At 38.3% G+C, this 19470-nt stretch overlaps 2 protein-coding genes across 2 annotated transcripts in view; both read right to left on the minus strand.

Annotated features, from left to right (window-relative positions):
* Window positions 1-19470, minus strand: part of FREM3 (FRAS1 related extracellular matrix 3) — a 177428-nt gene that overhangs the window by 121973 nt on the left and 35985 nt on the right.
* LOC103199755 (AP-1 complex subunit sigma-3-like) lies at window positions 978-1441 on the minus strand. Its single transcript, XM_042781436.1, is given in 2 exon segments — window positions 978-1381; window positions 1384-1441. Coding segments are annotated over 2 exon segments (462 nt in total).

A 19470-nucleotide genomic window follows, 5' to 3' on the forward strand; every position in this document is an offset into this window, starting at 1 on the left:
TTTTGGCTGAGCCTCTGGTGTTTAAAACCCAGTGAGATGCACCTGGTGCATAGGTAACAGCCCAGTTTATAGACTGAGACAGACTAGGGAGAAGGAAGAGGCCATCCACTTCTGAAAGAATTGGCCAGGGAAAACCTTATGAATAGCAAAGAAAGTAGCACTAGGAATAATAATTATTGCTTTGTTATTATTCCTTAGTCTACTATTTTTATCACAATAATAGAAGTCTTAGACATTATCTCCAGATCACTTGAAACTTTACAAATATACAGTGTGGAAACCACCACCTGATTGGAACACCCCTCTATCCAATTTAAAAGCAAATTAAAAATGTCAGCCTAGATAGCAGCTTCTAAGGCACCAAAATCACTTATAAAATCCTACATCACCTTTGGTTATTTTCCATAAATCCAATTCTGAAAAAAGTAATTCACAATATTGAAATCAGATACTTTGTATCTAGACTGAATGACAGTATTACTCTGTGTGTTAAAAATATCTAGCATCATTTAAGAATGGTGAACTATTACCATAATTTTGAATTATTTATAAAATAAAAAAGTGAGACATAAAGAAAGGTTTTGATACAAGATAGACTTTACATTGAAAATCACAGATCATTACAAACCAGGTTTCAACCTGTCAGGAAAGGATCAAAGCCAACAAAAATGATTGCAACCAATTTATCGAAGAGATCACATGGCATTAAAATCATTGCAACAAATTTTCAGTCTATTGAGCTATGTGGCAGTGATTTTAATACCCAGAGCTACAGTAAGTGTTCATATACAGTATAATACAGACATGTAATAATTGTAAATATGTTAAACAACCTTAAATTTTGTTAGGTAACAAATAATCCCTTTAAGTTATTTTTGGCATGGTGCCAGAGGTGCTGTCAAACAATTCAGTGTAAGATATTGTTTATTTACAGGTTCACAACTTGTAGCACTCTGAGTCTTCAAGTAGATGTAAAGTTAAAATGTAGGCTTGTTCATGTATTCTTCCATGGTCTCCTGTAACATATCCGAATCTTCAATTGGTGTCACAGCAGATTTCTTGGATGTCTCCTGAACTTCTCCACCTATTATAAACTCATCCAGGATAAAATATGCCTTTTCAGAATTAAAGATAATATCCAGCTCACAGACATTTCCAAAGTATTTGTCCAGCAACTCCACATATTGGTGCACAATCTCTAGTGTCAAGAGCTCATTGTCCTGATTTTCTACAGCACAGCAAAAATATAAACTAGCATACCTTTTATAAACAAGTTTTAGCTCCTTCCAGTCAATAAAACTGATTGTCCTCTGACCACGAGAGAGAATAATCTGAACAATTTCCCGGGTGATCTTTTTCCTCTCTTTGTCCGGGAGAGTGTGTACCATTTCTGCAGCCGTAATTTCCCTTGTCGACTGAAGAGTAGTATGAAATGTATCATGGTGTCTGGGCCGCGCCCGCCAGACGAGCGTTGACCGCGGGAACGCGACGGCGAGAGCCGAGCGCAGGAGCCAGCGCTGCTGACAGGTGAGCGCCCGCCTCAGACCATGGCTGCTTCCCACCCACTCTTTTCTTTTTACGTTGCTGGTTTTACTTTAATTGTCACAGACTCCAGTAGAAAAATTAATGTTAATACATTAGATGGTTTCTGTAATTATCATTTGATAAATCTCTATAGCCATTTGGCTTCCTGTACACAAATCATGTAAGAAAGGGATTTTTCATTTTCTATTAAGTAAATAGGAGCTCAGAGGAATGGATGAAAACACATACAAAAAACCAACACTCCAATCTCGAATATCCCAAAATTTCAGACAAGGATGGTCCAGAGTTCCACTGGCAAACATCCCACCATGCTTGTGGAGACACAGTCACTGAGCAGGATGCTGGAGCTGATAGGTCTGAGAATTTATTTGCACCGTCTTCTCCTTTATCAACAGAAGATAACTTGCTTTCATTTCAGTAAATACTGAATAGTGAAGTGGCAAATGAAAATGCCACAAATCTATTTCTTTTCCTTTCAAATCCCTTCTCTTTAACAGATGGGTTCTATTATTTATTAAAGAATGAATTGGACCTTTGAAAGAACCTGGTTAATACACTTCTACATTAATTAGAATAATACAGCCCAACAAAGACTTTATAATATCCTTCCAACCGTGAGAAAGTAATTAAGACCACCCTAAACTCAAGTTTCCAGCCCTTGTCTGTCAGTTGGTCATCCTGTGAAGGCTTGCATGTTGCTACGATGTTGGAAGCTATACCACGGGTATTTCAAATAAAAGCAGGATCAGATTTCAGTGGAAGTTCCAGACTAAGACAGATGAAAAAGAAAAGGCTACATATCTCCTTCTGAAAATTAGCCAATGAAAACATTATGGTCCACAACAGAAAACTGTCCAATTTTCTTGCTTTTGACACACCATTAGGAGGGATCAATCAGTAGACGAGGACATCATGTTTGCTAGTGGGCCAACAGGAAAAGCAAGAATCTCCGTGAGATGGATTGGCACAGGAACTGAAGTGATGGACTCGAATATACCGATCATGAGAATGACACAGAATCAATCAATGTTTCATTCTGTTGTACATAAGGACATCATGAGTCACAGTCGATTTGACAGCATCTCCATTTATCATCTATCTATCTATCTATCTATCTATCTAAATCTATCTAAATTCAGATCTAGTTCTCTTTATACGTCTTAGAAGATGAAGGGTTAAGAGGAGGGAAAGATGGCATAGGTCATTTTCATATGAATGAATCATTTGAAAGCTGAATGAAATTGGGTGCTTTAATTAAATAGCATTATTATTTTTGTATCTGTGAATCAGCTTTTTGAGTATAATTTTGTAGTATCTGAAGAACTAATGGTTTAAAAGATTTTTATGTTTTGTATTTCTGCACAACTCCCCAGCTGTTCAGCATCTCATTATGTGCTCAATATAAAATGTTACTAGTGTTCTCCCTGTTTACTTAGTTTTCCTGGTGCACCCTAAATAAATAACTTAAAATCACTAAGTTATTTGTTTAAATGGGCTTTCTCTCACCTTTAAAAGAACAAAAATATAAGAGTTGTAAAATCCATAATGAAAATAGAAAATAAAGCTGGCAAATGAAATGGAATACAGAAATTCTCTTTCAGTATCCCATTCAGTCCCTTTGGGTCTTGTGAGTTGAATGGATTGAGATGAAGACCATGCATTTTTGCCACTTGTGCTTAATAATGAGGTAAATAACTTGGAGAAAAAAAAAACAAAAAACTGCACAACTGATCCCTGAGACCAGTATCAGTGAGCATAACTCTGTCCTTTGATGGGCAAACTCTAAGGTACAAGGTAACAAAACTGAAACATCAATGGCCCTGATATAATTATTAGAGAGTTCTTGTTGTTATGTGTTGTCGAGTCAGACCTGACTCATAGCGACACCTCTTTGGGTTTCTGAGTTGGTATCACTACAGAAGTAGATTGCCCAACCTTCCCTCTGAGGAGTGGCTGGTGGGTTTGAACTGCCAAGCCTTCTGGTTAGCAATCAAGTGCCTTAGGCACTATGCTACCAGAGCTCCCTATTAGAGAGTAGTTCTGTATTAACTTTAGACTGCTGTGTAAAATTCACCACAACCTTAGCAGCTTAAAACAACACATTTTCAACTCACAGTTGCTGTGGGTCAGGAATCCAGGAATGCAGAACTGGGACCTCTGCTTAATATCAGGGAGTCCCTAGTTGGTATAAAGAGTTAAGTGCTCAGCTATTAGCCAAACTGTTGGTGGTTTGAACCAATCAGAAAGTGCCTCGGAAGACAGACCTGGTGATCTGCTTCCAAAAGTATGCAGGCTTGAAAATGCTATGAACCATGATACTACTGTGACACACGTGGGGTAGTCATGAGTCAGAATTGACTCAACAGCAACTAACAATAAGAAGGCTGCAAAACAAGAAGTGGGAAGAGAGCAAGGTGTTAGCTGGGCTGCATTCTCACCCAGAGGCTCAACTAGGGAAAGATCTGCTTCCAATCTCATTTGCATTGCTGCAGAATTCATTTGCTTATGGCTATATGACTGAGGATTCAGGCTACTTACCTGTATACTGGCTGGAGACCTGTTTCAGCTTTGAAAGGTTACGTGCAGTTCCTTACCACATGGATTTTTCAATAGGCAGCTCATAACATGGCTGTTTGATTGTTCAAAGCTTGAGGAGCCTTTAGTGTATACCAGCAAGTTGGAGCCATATACATGTGGTAACCTAATCACAGGTGTGAAATTTAATCACTTTCCCATATTATATTGGTTAGAAGCAAGTCACCAACACTCAGAGGGAGTAGCTTATACAGGAATTATATATAGGGGTTGTTGTTGTTGTTATGTGCCGTTGAGTCGACCCCGACTCATAGCGGCCCCTCCTTGGGTTTCTGAGGCAGTAGCACTACGGAAGTAGATTGCCCAACCTTCTTTCTGAGGAGTGGCTGCAGTGTAGTAAATTACCGGGTATAGCTTTTCTAGCCATAAGTCTTTTTAAACTCCATGGTGGAATTTCCTGTGAGCAACTGAGGAGCTCCTGATTGTAAATATTATCAACCTGGGGTATTTCTGTTGGGAGTGGCACAAAGCAATGTTCTGGGAAGTTCGCTTTCTCTCAGGTGCTTAGAATTCTGATATTATGATTGGTTAGTTTGACCACTCTACTAGGCTCAAAAGGAGGCCTCCTAGAGGCAAAAGTCTCTCTGATTGCTGGCTGAGAATTATGTGCTGCTGAGAGAAACACACTTCTGAGAGACATGTACTGCTGAGAAAGAGATGCAAGAGACACACATTGCTGAGAGAGACACTGAGAGACACACATTGCTGGGAGAGTGGCTGAGGGAGACTATTGGCTGAGAAACAGCAAGCTGAGAGAGACTGAGCATTTTTCCTGAACTTGAATTGTAGCCTGGTGCTTCCTTAATAAACCCCATAATCTGTGAGTTCTGTGTGGCCACTGCAGTGAATTATCAAACCCAGCAGAAAGTTGGTGAGTAGTGCAGGAGGAATGGTTGGTGTCAGGGTTCATGAAAGGGCCAGAGGGAGGCAGCATGTCTGGTCTCAGAGGAATAGGCCTTGGGCTACTGATGGTAATTCTGTCTTCTTTTTGTGGAGTTAGAGGAGGTCAGAAGATGCAGCCTCCCTGAACCTTTAGCAGGGGGCCATCTTAGAATTTTGTCTACCATGGTTTCCAACGTGATTGCTCAAATTCACTCCAGACAAATTAAGTCAGAGTATCTGGAGGGTTAACCCCAGACTTGTGTTTTCATTAACTTCCTATGTATTTTAATTATACAACAAATGTTGTCAAAAGGATCATGTGTTACACAATACTGCATTATCAGTAACAACAAACATTAATAGGTAGATACATAGGTAGATGGGCTAAATGATCAGGTATGGGTAGGGAAAACCATATATAAGTTTAGCAGACAATATTTCTACATACATATTTGTATATGTTGTAAAAATGTCCACATATATAAAAGAACTAACAGAAGGCAGGTTATGATAACTTCTTAGCCACAGCAAAACACCTTGAGGAACTGAGTTTCTGGGCCTGGGGTCTTGGGACAATGGTTGTGGGGGCGGTGGTCATCAAGCTCAAATGGCAAAATACACTACACAAAGCCAGTGTTCTACATCCTATTTTGGTGAGTAGTGACTGGGGTCTTAAAAGTTTGTAAGTGAATATCTAAGATGCAACAACTGGTCTCTCCTTGTCAGGAGTAAAGAAAAACGAAGAAAATCAAAGATGCATGCAAACAATTAATCTAAGGGAGTGGTGGGTCATGTGAGCCTCATTCTATATCACCCTAAGACTAGAAGAATTAGATGGCACCTGGCTACCACTGTAGAAGAATTAGATGGCACCTGGCTACCACTGTCAGCCAGTTGGAAAGGGATCAAAATAGAAGATGCTTGAAAGAGTGGGAGAAAAATGTGGAATAAAACTCAAAAATCACAAAAACGACCAGACTTACTGGTCTGATAGGGACTGGTGAAACCTCCTGAGACTATGATATCTAGTCACTCTCTGGGCCTGGAATGGAACTCACTCCCATGGCTCCCAGACAAACAAAAGTTAGGCCTACAAGCTGAACAATTACACCAGGTAGGTACACTCTTTAGAACAACCAACCATGGGAGTCAGAAGGGTAACATGTGCACAGGGCGATAGCTCAAAGGGCAGGAATGCATAGTAAAGGCACAGGGAAAATGTAACGAGAGGAGGACAGTGGGAAGAAAGCTATTACATTTGGGGATTGCAATCAATGTCATGAAATAAAATGTGTATGAACTGTTGCACGAAAAACCAATTTGCTCTGTAAAGCTTTACCCAAATCATAATTTAGATATCTATATATATCTGAATCTATATCTATTTTAAAAAGGACCATGTGTGGCCATTAAGTACTTTTGGAAGTAGGGGACCCTCTTCTTTTGATTACCAGAATGACTGAAAGATAAAAAAAAAATTAAAAGAATATATTAAAAAAATAAAAATAAAAAGAGCAACAAAGCTCTTTTCAGTAGGAGGTACATAGAGTGAGGATTCTTGAACAAGCAAAACAGTGTCTAGCAGATGAGCTAACAATACTTCTAGGGGAATCCTTTGTTGCAATCCAGATTCAGCACAATAAATTAAACAATCTTTCTCTCTACAAATTAACATTAATAACTTGGAGTATAATGGAAAAAAATGAAAATGATTGAGTGAAATATACTTGTTAAAAAATATTTTCAAGTAAAGCATACTTAGGAAAACATAAAGAAAAATAAAAAAGGATTCACCAAACACTCAGGAAAAAATGTTTCGGAAGAACATAAGGAACAGATAGATACATTAGAATGAATTCAACTTTTTCTGATCTTTTAGGTATACTGCTTTCCATGAAATGTGTTTTATACATTTTTCATCTGGTGAATATATAAGGTGTTTCCCAAGCAACTGTGAATAAAGCAATTATGTCCACTAATCGTGAATGACCTCCTTCTCTTTAGCATTTGGAATAACTGTCCTGGTGGTATAGTGGATAAGGTATTTGGCTGCTAACCAGAAGGTCGGTGGTTCAAACCAACAAGCTCCTCCATGGGAGGAAGATGAGGCAATTTACTTCTATAAAGATTTACTGCCTTGGAAACCCAATGGAGGTCACTATGAGTTGGGATCGACTCAATGGCTTGGGCTTGGTCCAAGAAAATGGTAGCACCAAGACTGGAGCCCATGTTTTCTGTCCCCTGTCTTTTTGTGTTCTTTCTGTTATGTTTTACTATACTGCAGTGTGGAGTGGTGCAGGCAGTTAACATACTCAGCTGCTAACCTACATGTTGTAGGTTCCAGTCTACCCAGAGGCTTTTAAGTTATAGGATGTTGGGAAATAAGTTAGAGTTAAAGAGGTATCAAGTGAAAGAATCAGAGCAAGCACTGAGGAGCAAATGTTAATGGAAAGAGTAGTAGTGGAGTTTTTCCTTCCATCTCCTCATCAGGTCTTTGAAAAGAAAACCAGCTGCCATAGAGTCAATTCTAACTCATGGTGACCATCAGAGTTAGAACTATACCCCATAGAGTTTCCCATGGCTGGTTGATTGGAAGTAGATCATCATGCTTTTCTTGATGCTTCTTGGTTAACTCAAATATCTAACCTTTCCGTTAGCAGCACAGTGAACCATTTCCACCACCCAAGGACTCCTCAAGTGCTTCTCAGGAGGTAAATGAGCCCATGGGGGCTACATATTTGCTGAAAAGCCATAGAATCTGTGTAGAAATCATTGATTGATAGAGATCCCTTCCAAATATCACTGTTATCTCATGCACCAGCATTCTCCTATATAGAATTTGTTTTCCTAAGAAATGAATTCATAGGAGAGAAAAATTGGAGCTGCAAAGGAAAATCAATTTAAAGCCTGAAAGGTGAAATTATGTAGAAAAATATCACCCTTTCATGCCTAATTAGTCACAGAAAATGTGTCTGCCAGCATGAAGCCATTTCATCAGAAAATAGCTCAGGTGAAACAGTTGGAGAAACACCATTACTGACCCTGATACTATTACACATGACAAAATGAGAAAAGAGAAAAATTGTAGGTGGGCAAAAATGGATTCAGTGGTTAATAAAATTGGAGTGTACTATGTCCAAGAAGCATCCTTTCATTATTCTCTTCTCAGTGCTCTAAAATGAACATTTGGGATGATTTCTAATGTGTTGCTTTAGTCGACTTGGCTTTAGAAATAAAAGGCAAAGGTGGAACTTTGCCAAAACACTCTATAGGATTTAGCCCTCACAGAGGTCACAGTATGAGATTGTAGCAGGTAGTTCTCAATCTTTCATTTTGAGCAAGGGATAACAGAAATTTCTGAGGTCTGAGAGATTTTCAATTAAAGAAATGATAAATTTGTTGTTGTTGTTGTTGTTACGTGCCATCGAGTCAGACCTGACTCATAGCGACCCCTCCTTGGGTTTTCGAGGTAGTATCACTATGGAAGTAGATTGCCCCATCTTCCTTCTGAGGAGTGGTTGGTGGGTTTGAACCACCAGCCTTTTGGTTAGCAGTCAAGTGCCTTAGCCACTACGCTACCAGAGCTCCCATTTGTTAAATTTGTAAAACCTAATAAAAAGCCAGGAAAGGAAGAAAAGACCAAAATGGATATCAGAAGAGACTATAAAACTTGCCATTGAGCAAAGAGTAGCTAAAGAAAATGGAAGAAATGACAATATAAAAGAGCTGAACAGAAGATGTCAAAGAACAGCTCGAGCAGACAGTCAATTATTATAATGAAATGTGAAAAGACCTGGAGTTAGAAAACCAAAAGGAAGAACACGCTCGGCATTTCTCAAGCTGAAAGAACTGAGAAAAAACTTTAAGGCTCTAGTTGCAATATTGAAAGGTTCTATGGGCAAAATATTGAATGATGCAGCAAGCATCAAAAGAAGATGGAAGGAATACACAGTCATAGTACCACAAAGAACTGGTCAATCTTCATCCATTTCAGGAGGTGGCATATGATCAAGAACTAATGGTATTGAAGGAAGCTGCATTGAAGTAAGTGGCGAAAAACAAGGCCCCAGGAATTGATGGAATACCCATTGAGATATTTTAACAAATGGATACTGCACTGGAGGCACTCACTCAGCTATGCCAGGAGATTTGGAAGACAACTACCTGGCCAACTGTCTGGAAGAGATCCATATTTGTACCCATTCCAAATAAAATTGATCCCACAGAATGTGGAAATTATTAAACAATATCATTAATGTCGCATGCAAATAAAATCTTAGTGAAGATAATTAAAAAACAGTTGCAGCAGTATATTGACAGAGAACTTCCAGAAATGCAAGCTGGATTCAGAAGAGGACATGGAAAGAGGGCTATCATTGCTGATGTCAGATGGATCTTGGCTCAAAGCAAAGAATACCAGAAAGATGTTTACTTGTGTTTTATTGACTATACAAAAGCATTTGATTGTGGGTAACATTGAGAAGAATAGGAATTCCAGAACACTTAATTGTACTCATAAGGAACTGGTACATAGACCAGGAGGCTGTCATTCAAACAGAAAAATGGAACACTGCATAGTTTAAAATCATGAAGGGATTGCATCAGGGTTGTATCCTTTCACCATACTTATTCAATCTAGATGCTAAGCAAATAATCCAAGAAGCTAGACTATATGAGGAAGAATGTTGCATCAGGATTGGAGGAAGACTCATTAACAACCTGCTTTGTGCAGATAGCACAACTTTCCTTGCTGAAAGTGAGGATGACTTGAAGCACTTATTGATGAAGACTGTAGACTGTAGTTTGCGGTATGGATTACACTTCAATATAAAGAAAGCAAAAATCCTCACAACTGGACTAATAAGTAGCATCATGATAAATGGAGAGAAGATTGAATTTGTCAAAGACTTAATAGTACTTGGTTCATACAGTCAACACCAAAGGAAGCAGCAGTCAAGACATCAGATGACATATGTTGTTGTTGTTGTTATGTGTCATTGAGTCAGACCTGACTCATAGCGACCTCTCCTTGGGTTTCTGAGGTGATATCACTATGGAAGTACATTGCCCAATCTTCCTTCCGAGGAGTGATGTATAGCACTGAGCAAATCAGTTGTAAAAGACTTCTGTCAAGTACTGAAGAGCAAAGATATCTCCTTGAGGACTAAGGTGCACCTGACCCAAGCCATGGGTATTTTCAATCACCTCATATGTGTTTGAGAGCTGGACAATGAGTTAGGAAGACTGAAGAAGAGTTGACACTTTTGAGTTGTGGTGTTGGTGAAGAATGCTGAAAGTACCATGGACTGCTAAAAGAACTGACACACCTGTACTGGAAGAAGTGCAGCTGGAATGCTCCTTGAAATGAGAATGGCCAGACTTCTTCTCACCTACTTTGGTCATGTTGTCAGAAGGGATCATTCCCTGGAGAAGGATGTCATGCTTGGAAAAGCGGAGGGTCAGTGAAAAATGGGACGGCCCTCAATGAGATGGATTGACACAGTGGCTACAACGATAGGCTCAGATATTGCAAAGATCATGGAGCTGGCACAGGACCAGGCAATATTTTGTTCTGCTGTACATAGGGTTGCAATGAGTTGGAGATGACTTGATGGCACCTAACAACAACAACAACATTTCTCAAACTTATTTAAGTACAGGAATATTTCTTTTAACAGAACACTGATTAATAACTGGTTCTACAGGACTCCATTTAGGAAATATTGTTTAAATTAGTATCAAAATGCCATGAAAAAAATAAATTAATTCCATAAGCACTCCCCAAATCTTATACCAAAGTACTTTTAAAGAAGAAGTTGTTAGATCTGGGAACTCATGACCATAGTCTCAGAGGACATCAAGGTCAACTGGCATAACACTAAGTTATGCCACTAAGACAATGCTCTTATATCTTACTTTGGTGAATATTGATTGGGGTCTTAAAAGCTTGTGAGTAGACATGTAAAGTGAAACTTTTGCCTTATTCCCATCCTGAGCAAAGAAGAGTGAAGAAAATCAAAGACTATGGAAAAAATTAACCCAAAGGACTAATGGGCCATGTGAATTGCAGCCTCTATGACCTTTTGATATCCAGCTACTACTGCCTATCTCTCTGGAGGGGATCACAACAGGGAGTCTTGGATAGAGTGGGAGAAAAATGTGGAACAAAATTCAAATCATAAAGATAACCATAGAGACTGGTGGGATACCTGAGACTATAGTAATTAAACAGTCTGTAAGCCTGAACTCACTTTCATGGATCAACTTTCAGCCAAATAACAGACAGGACAATAAGGTGAACAATAACACTAGGAGGTATGTACTCCTTAGAACAACCAACCATATGAAATCCAAAAGGCAACATTTGCCCAGGAATAAAGCTCAGAAGGCATGATGGTATAGAAAAGAAGGACAAATGGAGACAATAAATACAGGAAAGGGGAAGAATGCTGTTACACTGTAGGGATTGCAATCAATGTCATGAAAAAAAATGTGTATGAACTATTGAATAGAAAACCAATTTGCACTGTAAACTTTCACTGAAATCACAATGAAAAGCTAAAAAAAAATACACCCCTTAGGGCAAATGAGAATAAACTTGTCCTGAAGAGGAGGGCAAAGTCTAGGGACCCAGGGCATGAGAAGAGGCACCCAGGCCATAAGGTTTGAAGTTTCAGAGATTTCTTAAAAATTCCCTGTGAAATTTGTATTTTGCTTCATAATATAAAAGTAGGACTGTGCTCAAGTTATGGATGTGAAATTTGCTGAGTCTCTTCCTGTCTTAAATGAGCAACGTTACTTGCAAAAAAATGTTCATGAAGTTATGAAGTCTCTTAAGAAAACACATCACAAACATAATGTACTAAGCTCTCTGCTAAAATGCACTAAAACTTTCTCACCCCTTGGTAATTATAAACTGGTTGGTTAGTGCCTAAGGCACTTGACTGCTAACCAGAAGGCTGGTGGTTCAAACTCACCAGCCACTCCTCAGAAGGAAGGATTATTATCCATTTAATCAGAACTTGTAATGTACAAAGTATAAATCTAAGAAAATTGGAAGTTGTCAAAAATGAAATTGAACAGGTTGGGCAGTCTACTTCCATAGTGATACCACCTTGGAAATCCAAGGAGGGGTCGGTATGAGTTGGGTCCAACTCCATGGCACATAACAACAACAAAGAGAAAATGCCTATGCTCATGTTCAAAAGAAATCCTAGTGGTCTCCCGTCTGTTGACACTCATTACTCTTCCTGCTGGGGGTAGAGGGGGAAGGTTCCTCAAGGCAGCAAAAACAGCAGATATCAAGAGGCCTAGGGTTAGTGATATATTTACTCAACAAATGTTAATTTCACTAAATAAGCCATATTATATACCATGTGAGGGGGAAAAAAAAAAAAAAAGAGGCTTGGTATTCTCAAAACAAAGAAGGTTTCTACTCCTAGTTATTAACCCAAGAGAAACAATAGCATATGTGCACATAAAAACTTGTACATGAATGTTCATAGCAACATCATTTTGAATGGCCAAAAAGTGGAAACAATCCAAATGTTCATTAATTGCTGAATAGGTATATAAAACGGGAAATATTCATACAATGGATTATTGGTTTGCAATAAAAAGGAGTGAAGTCCTACAACATGGATGAGCCTTGAAAAAACACCAAGCTCAGAAATAAAAGACAACATACTGCATAATTCCATTTACATGATGTGTCCAGAATAGGCAAATTACAGAGACAGAAAGTAGATTAGTGGTTGTCAAGGGCTGGAGTGTGTCACTCATTTATCAGTTTCTTGTACTGTGGTGGCTTGCCTGTTGTCGTGAGGCTGAAAGTTATGTTACCAGTACTTCAATTACTGGTCACCTATGTTGGACAGGTTTCAGTGGAGTTTCCAGACAAAGAAAGACTGGGAAAACAGACTGGGAAGAAGGATGGGACCATCTCCTTATGTAAAAATTGGCCACTGAAATCCTTATGGATAGCAGTGAAATACTATCTGATATATTATTGGAAAACTTTATGAATAGCAGTGAAATGTTGTCTGATATAGTGCCAGAAGATTAGCCCCTCAGGTTGGAAGACAATCAAAATAGGACTGGGGAAAAGCTGCATCCTCAAAGTAGGGTTGACCTTAATGATGTGGGATGGAATAAAGCTTTCAGGACCTTCATTTGCTGATGGGACATGTCTCAAAATGGTAAGAAATAGCTGTAAACATCCATTAATAATCAGAACTTGTAATGTACAAAGTATAAATCTAATAAAATTGGAAGCTGTCAAAAATGAAATTGAACACACAAAGATCAATATCCTAGGGATTATTAGTGAGCTGAAATGGACTGGTATTGACCATTTTGAATAAGACAATCATATGATCTACTACATTGGGAATGACAAATTGAAGAGGAATAGTTTTGCATTCATTGTCAAATAGGACATTTAAGATCTATCTTGAAGTACAATGCTGTCAGTGATGGGATAATATCCATATGCCTACAAGAAGACCAGTTTTTACTATTATTATTCAAATACACATCAATACTAAAGTGAAATGATGAAGAAATTGAAGATTTTTACCAACTTATGAAGTCTGAAATTGACCAAACATGTAATCAAGAAAACCCAAAACCAAACTCTCTGCCATCAAGTCAGATCCAAATCATAGTGATCCCTGCTTGGGTTTCCAAGGCATAGAAGTAGATTGTTCAACCTTCCTTCTGAAGAGTGACTGGTGGGTTTGAACCATCAGCCTTCTGGTTAGCAGTCAAATGCCTTAGGCACTATGCCAACAGAGCTCCTATGCAACCAAGATATATTGATAATTACTGGTGATTGGAATGCTAAAGTTAGAAACAAAGAAGAATCATTGGTAGTTGGAAAATATGGCCTTTGTGATAGAAATGATGCTTCAGATTACATGATAGAATTTTGGAAGACAAATGACTTATTCACAGCAAATACCTTTTTTCAAAAACATAAATGGTGACTATACAGCTGGATCTTGCTAGATGAAATGCATAAGAATCAGTTAGACTACATTTGTGAGAAGAGGTGATACAGAAGCTCGATATCATCAGTCAGAATAAGGCCAGGAGCTGACTGTGGAACAGACCATCTATTGCTCATATGCAAGTTCAAGTTGAAACTGAAGAATATTAAAACAAGTCCACAAGAGCCAGAATATGACCTTTATTATCTCCCACCTGAATTTAGAGATGATCTAAAGAACAGATTTGACACATTGAACACCAGTGACCAAAAACCAGATGAATTGTGGGATGACATCAAGAACATCATACATGAAGAAAACAAATGGTCATTAAAAAGGCAGGAAAGGAAGAAAGGACCAAAATGGATATCAGAAGAGACTCTGAAACTTGCTTTTTGCTAAAGTGAATGGAAGAAATGATGAAATAAAAGAGGTGAACAGAAATTTCAAAAGACTGCTTGAGAAGACAAAGTAAAGCATTTATAATGAAAAGTGCAAAGACCTAGAATTAGAAAACAAAAAGGGAAGATACATGTTCAGCATTTCCCTAGCTGAAAGACCTGGAGAAAAAATCAAGCCTTGAAATGCAATAAAGAAGATTCTATGGGCAAGATAAGGAGCTCTGGTGGTGTGGTGGTTAAGGCATTTGGTTGCTAACCAGAAGGTCAGTTGTTCAAACTCACCAGTCACTCCACAGAAGAATGATGAGACAGTCTGCTTCCAGAAAGATTTACAACCTTAGAAACCCAATGGGGCCATTATGAGTAAGAATCTACTGGATGGCAGTGAGTTTGTTTTTTGTTTGGAAGGACAAAATATTGAATGATGAAGGAAACATCAAAAGAAAATGGAAAGAATATGCAGAGTCACTGTAACAAAAAGAATTGATAGGTGCTCATCCATTACATCCATTCACAGGTGTTCATACCTTCTGAAATAGTACAAGGAAGAAGTCCAAGCTGCACTGAAGAAACTAATAAAAAAAACAAGGTTCTAGGAATTGATGGACTACCTGTTGAGATGTTTCAACAAATGGAGGCGGTACTGGAGGTATTTACTCATTTATATCAAGAAATTTGGAAGACAGCTACCTGGCTAACTGACTGGAAGAGATCTATATTTTTCCCCTTTCCAAAGAAAGGTGATCCAACAGAATGTGGAAATTATTGACCAATATCATTAATATCATATGACATAAAATTTTGCTGAAGATAATTCAAAAAATGGTTGTAGCAATACATAGGTAAGGAACTGCCAGTAATTCAAGCCAGATTCAGAAGAAGGTGTGGAACAACAGAGATCATTGCTAATGTCAGATGGATTTTGCTGAAAGCAATGAATACCAGAAAGACACACACTTGTGTTTTGTTGACTATGCAAAGGCATTTGACTGTGTGAATCATAACAAATTATGTATAACTTTGTTTAGAATTCCAGAACACTTAATTGTGCTCCTGAGGAACCTGAACATACACCAAGAAGTTGTCATCTAAACTGAAAAGGAGGATGGTTTAAAATCAGGAGATATGTGTGTCGTGGTTGTGTTCTTGTTCAATCTGTATTCTGAACAAATAATCTGAGAAGGTGGACTATATGAAGAAGAATGTGGCACCAACATTGGAGAGACTCATTAACAACCTGTGATATGCAGATGACACAGCCCTACTTGCTGAAAATGAAGTTATCTTGAAGCACTTATTGATGAAGATCAAAGACCACAGCCTTCAGTATGGATTACACCTCATCATAAAGAAAACAAATATCCTCACAACTAAACCAATAAATATCATCACCATAAATAGAGAAAGATTAAAGTTGTCAAGGATTTTATTTTACCTGGATCCATGATCAACACCCATGGAAGGGGCAGTTAAGAAATCAAACATCATATAACACTGGGAAAATCTGCTGCAAAAGACCTCCTTAAAGTGTTACGGAGCAAAGATCACTTTGAAGACTAGGGTGCACTTGACCCAAACCATGGTATTTTCAATTGCTTCAGATGCATGTGAACGTTGGATATGAATAAGGAAGACCGAAGAAGAGTTGATGCATTTGAATTGTGATGTTGGCAAAGAATTTTGAAAATTCCATTGACTGCCAGATGAATGAACAAATCTGTCCTGGAAGAAGTGCAGCAGGAATTCTCTTTAGAAGTGAGAATGGCCAGACTTCGTCTCACCTACTTTGGTCATGTTGCCAGAAGGGACCAGTCCCTGGAGAAGTATATGATACTCGGTAAATTAGAAGGTCAGTTTAAAAGGGGAAGACCCTCAATGAGATGGATTGACACAGTGGCTGCAACAATGGGCTCAGGTATAGCAAGGATTGTGAGGATACCAATGGACTGGCAGTGTTTCTTTCTACTGTATATAGGGTCACCTTGAGTTAGAGCTGATTGACAACTCCTTGTTGTTGTTGTTATTTGCCATCGAGTTGGCCCCGACTCATAGCGACCCCTCCTTGGGTTTCCGAGGCAGTATCACTACTGAAGTAGGAATTCCCAACCTTCCTTCCGAGGAGTTGCTGGTGGGTTTGAACTGCCAGCCTTCTGGCTAGCAGTCAAGTGCCTTAGGCACTATGCTACCAGAGCTCCTTGACAACTCGTAATATGCCAAAAATGTAGTAATATGCCTAATGTATAGTAATTTAGCAATATATATGAATTTCTTCTCTTCTTTCCTCTCACATTGCTCTGAGCATAACTATACTCATGTATAAAACTTAACTGGCAATTTAAATGGAAATTTTTGACAATGTGCCTGATTTGCATACCATTGATTTCTGCAGTTTTGAGTGATCCTAACTGAGGCTGTTTCAGTACATAGCCTTACTTGGTCTACTTTTTAACATTGATGGTAAGTCTCATTATGCTCAAGGTTATCATAAAAGCCATCAGGAGATGAGAATCAAAGCCAACTTGATGGCAGCGAACAACAACAACAACGGTTGTAGTGAAGAGTGAGATTGAGAAGTGAGTATGGGGTTTCTTTTGGAGAGGATTGAAATGTTTTAAAACTAGATGGTGGTGATGACTGCAAAACCCTGTGAATATATTAAAAAAAATTACTGAATTGCATAATTTCAACAGTGTATTGTGAATTATATCTGAATATAGGTTTTGAAGTAGTGTTAACTGTATATTTTATGTAAATAAGTAGATTTTGTAAAAAATAAAACAAACAAAAACTGAGGGGTAGGTGACTTCCCTGGGTAGTTGACTATCTATATTCTATAATACAGAACACAAAATAATCTGCCAGGTAATTGTTAGAGCTTTATATATATTCTGCTTTTTGCAATTTAAGGCAGAAGGAAAAATGAAGCTTTCTTTGTGTATTTATGACAACAACATGAAATTCAACGAGGTGCTAGAATTATTTCATACCTTTCTTGACACTGCAACAAATGAATTACATTTTACCATTCCTTTGTCATACTCAATTATATTCTCTTGCAACACATTCAAATTTATCAAGTAGCATATTAATCATGACATCTACCCTGTCATGTAGGGTCACAAATGTGCTGGTTTGTATAATATTGGTTTCTTGCAAAGTCTAAGCCTTCTCTTCTACATAAAGTAAGTTAATGCTGACTGAAAATTCTCCTTGAAATGCTTTCCATAAGAATTCTCGACTTCAACTTACTTAGATTCTTCTTCTTTCTTTTTCTTTTTATTTTATTGTGATTTGGGCGAGTTTACAGAGCAAATTCATCTTCTATACAGCAGTTCACATACACTTTGTCTCATGACATTGACTGTAATCTCCCACAATGCAATAGCTCTCCTCCCACTTCCCACTTCCTCCCTATTATCACTGTAAATTATGTTGATTGATTCTCCCATGATTGATCTCTCCAAGGAGTGTATCTACCTAATGTAAATATTCAACTCATATGTCTGTCTTTTGTTTGGCTGGAAGCCACAGGAGTGGGTTTGACTCCAGACCTGAAGGGCAGCTAGGGGCCATCGTCTCAGGGGTTCCACCAGGCTCTTTCAGACCAGCAAACCTGGTCCCCCTCTTTTTTCTTTTTTATGATTGTGAGTTTTTTTCCACATTGTTTTCCCAATCTATCCAGGATCTCCTATATAGATCCCCCTCCGAGTGGTTGAGAGTGGTAGCCAGGCACCATCTAGTTCTTCTGGTCTCATAGTCATATAGGCTGAGGATTGCATGGTATACCAGTTAAGGCACACTTCTTGCATGAATATTTTTTATTCATCCACTTTTCCCACCCCCCCAGTGGCTAATCTTTTTTTAATTAGATTTTTTTTTCCTTTTTTTTAAATGCATTTTATTGAAATATAATTTGTTGTTGTTATGTGTCATATGTACAGTGAAATACACAAAACTAAAGTGACATGGGTCATGCTTTTCCTTTCTTTCTTTCTTTTTTTTTTTTTTTCAGATAAGTCCCTCCCCTCCTCTCCCACCCCTGGCAACTAATAAAGAAAGTTTCCCTCCATATATAAACCTTTCCTTGACCCTCCACAACAATGAACTAATACTATTTTTGTCCTTCTGTGACTGACTTCACTCAGCATAATGTCCTCCAAATTCATCCATATTATTTGGTGTTTTGCAGACTCTACATTACTCTTTAGTACTGCATAGCATTCCAATATGTGTATGTACCACAGTTTGGTCATCCACTCTTCTGCTGATGGGCACATTAGGTTGTTTCCATCTTTTTGCTATTGTAAATAGTGCTGTGATGAACATGAGCATGCATGTATCTGTTCCCATCCTGGGAATACCTCTCTAGGATATATACCTAGTAATAGGATTGCTGGGTCAAATGGTATCTCCAATTCCAACTTTCTAAGGAATCACCATATTGCTTTCAACAGTGGTAGTGTCACTTCACAGTCCCACAAGCAGTGTATGAGAGTCCCAATCTCTCCACATTCCCACCACCATTTATCATTTTCTGTCTCATTGAACCTTGCCATCAGTGCTGGGGTGAGATGGTATATCTCATTGTTATTTTGATTTACATCTCTCTGATGGCCAATGATTGTGAGCATCTTTTCATGTATCAGCTGACCACCTGAATATCCTCCTTGGTGAAGTGTCTATTTATGTCTTCTGCCCATTTTTCAATTGGATATTTAATTCCTTTGGTGTTGAGGCATTGGAGTTTTCCATCAATCTTAGAGATAAGTCCTTCCCAGATATGTAATTATCAACAAATAAGAATTTGTTGCTGTCATTTCTGTCCTGTGCTTTTTCATTGTGTTGCTTTCTTTGTTCCATATAATTTTCTACGCTGAGCTCATTTTGTTTATGAATCATGTTATCACTCCCTTCATGCTATTGTTTTAGTATTTGCTGAATATTTATGCTGGTCCTCTTTTTTATTTTGATGTGAAGGTTTATCATTTTTCTTTGAGGTTACCCTGTGATTTATAGTTTTCTTCCCAAGTGTAGAACAGTCCATTCTATCTTGTAGG

The sequence above is a fragment of the Orycteropus afer genome, unplaced genomic scaffold (genome assembly GCF_000298275.1).
Source record: "Orycteropus afer afer isolate SDZICR_OR568_19922 unplaced genomic scaffold, OryAfe1.0 scaffold00120, whole genome shotgun sequence".
NCBI lineage: Eukaryota > Metazoa > Chordata > Mammalia > Tubulidentata > Orycteropodidae > Orycteropus > Orycteropus afer.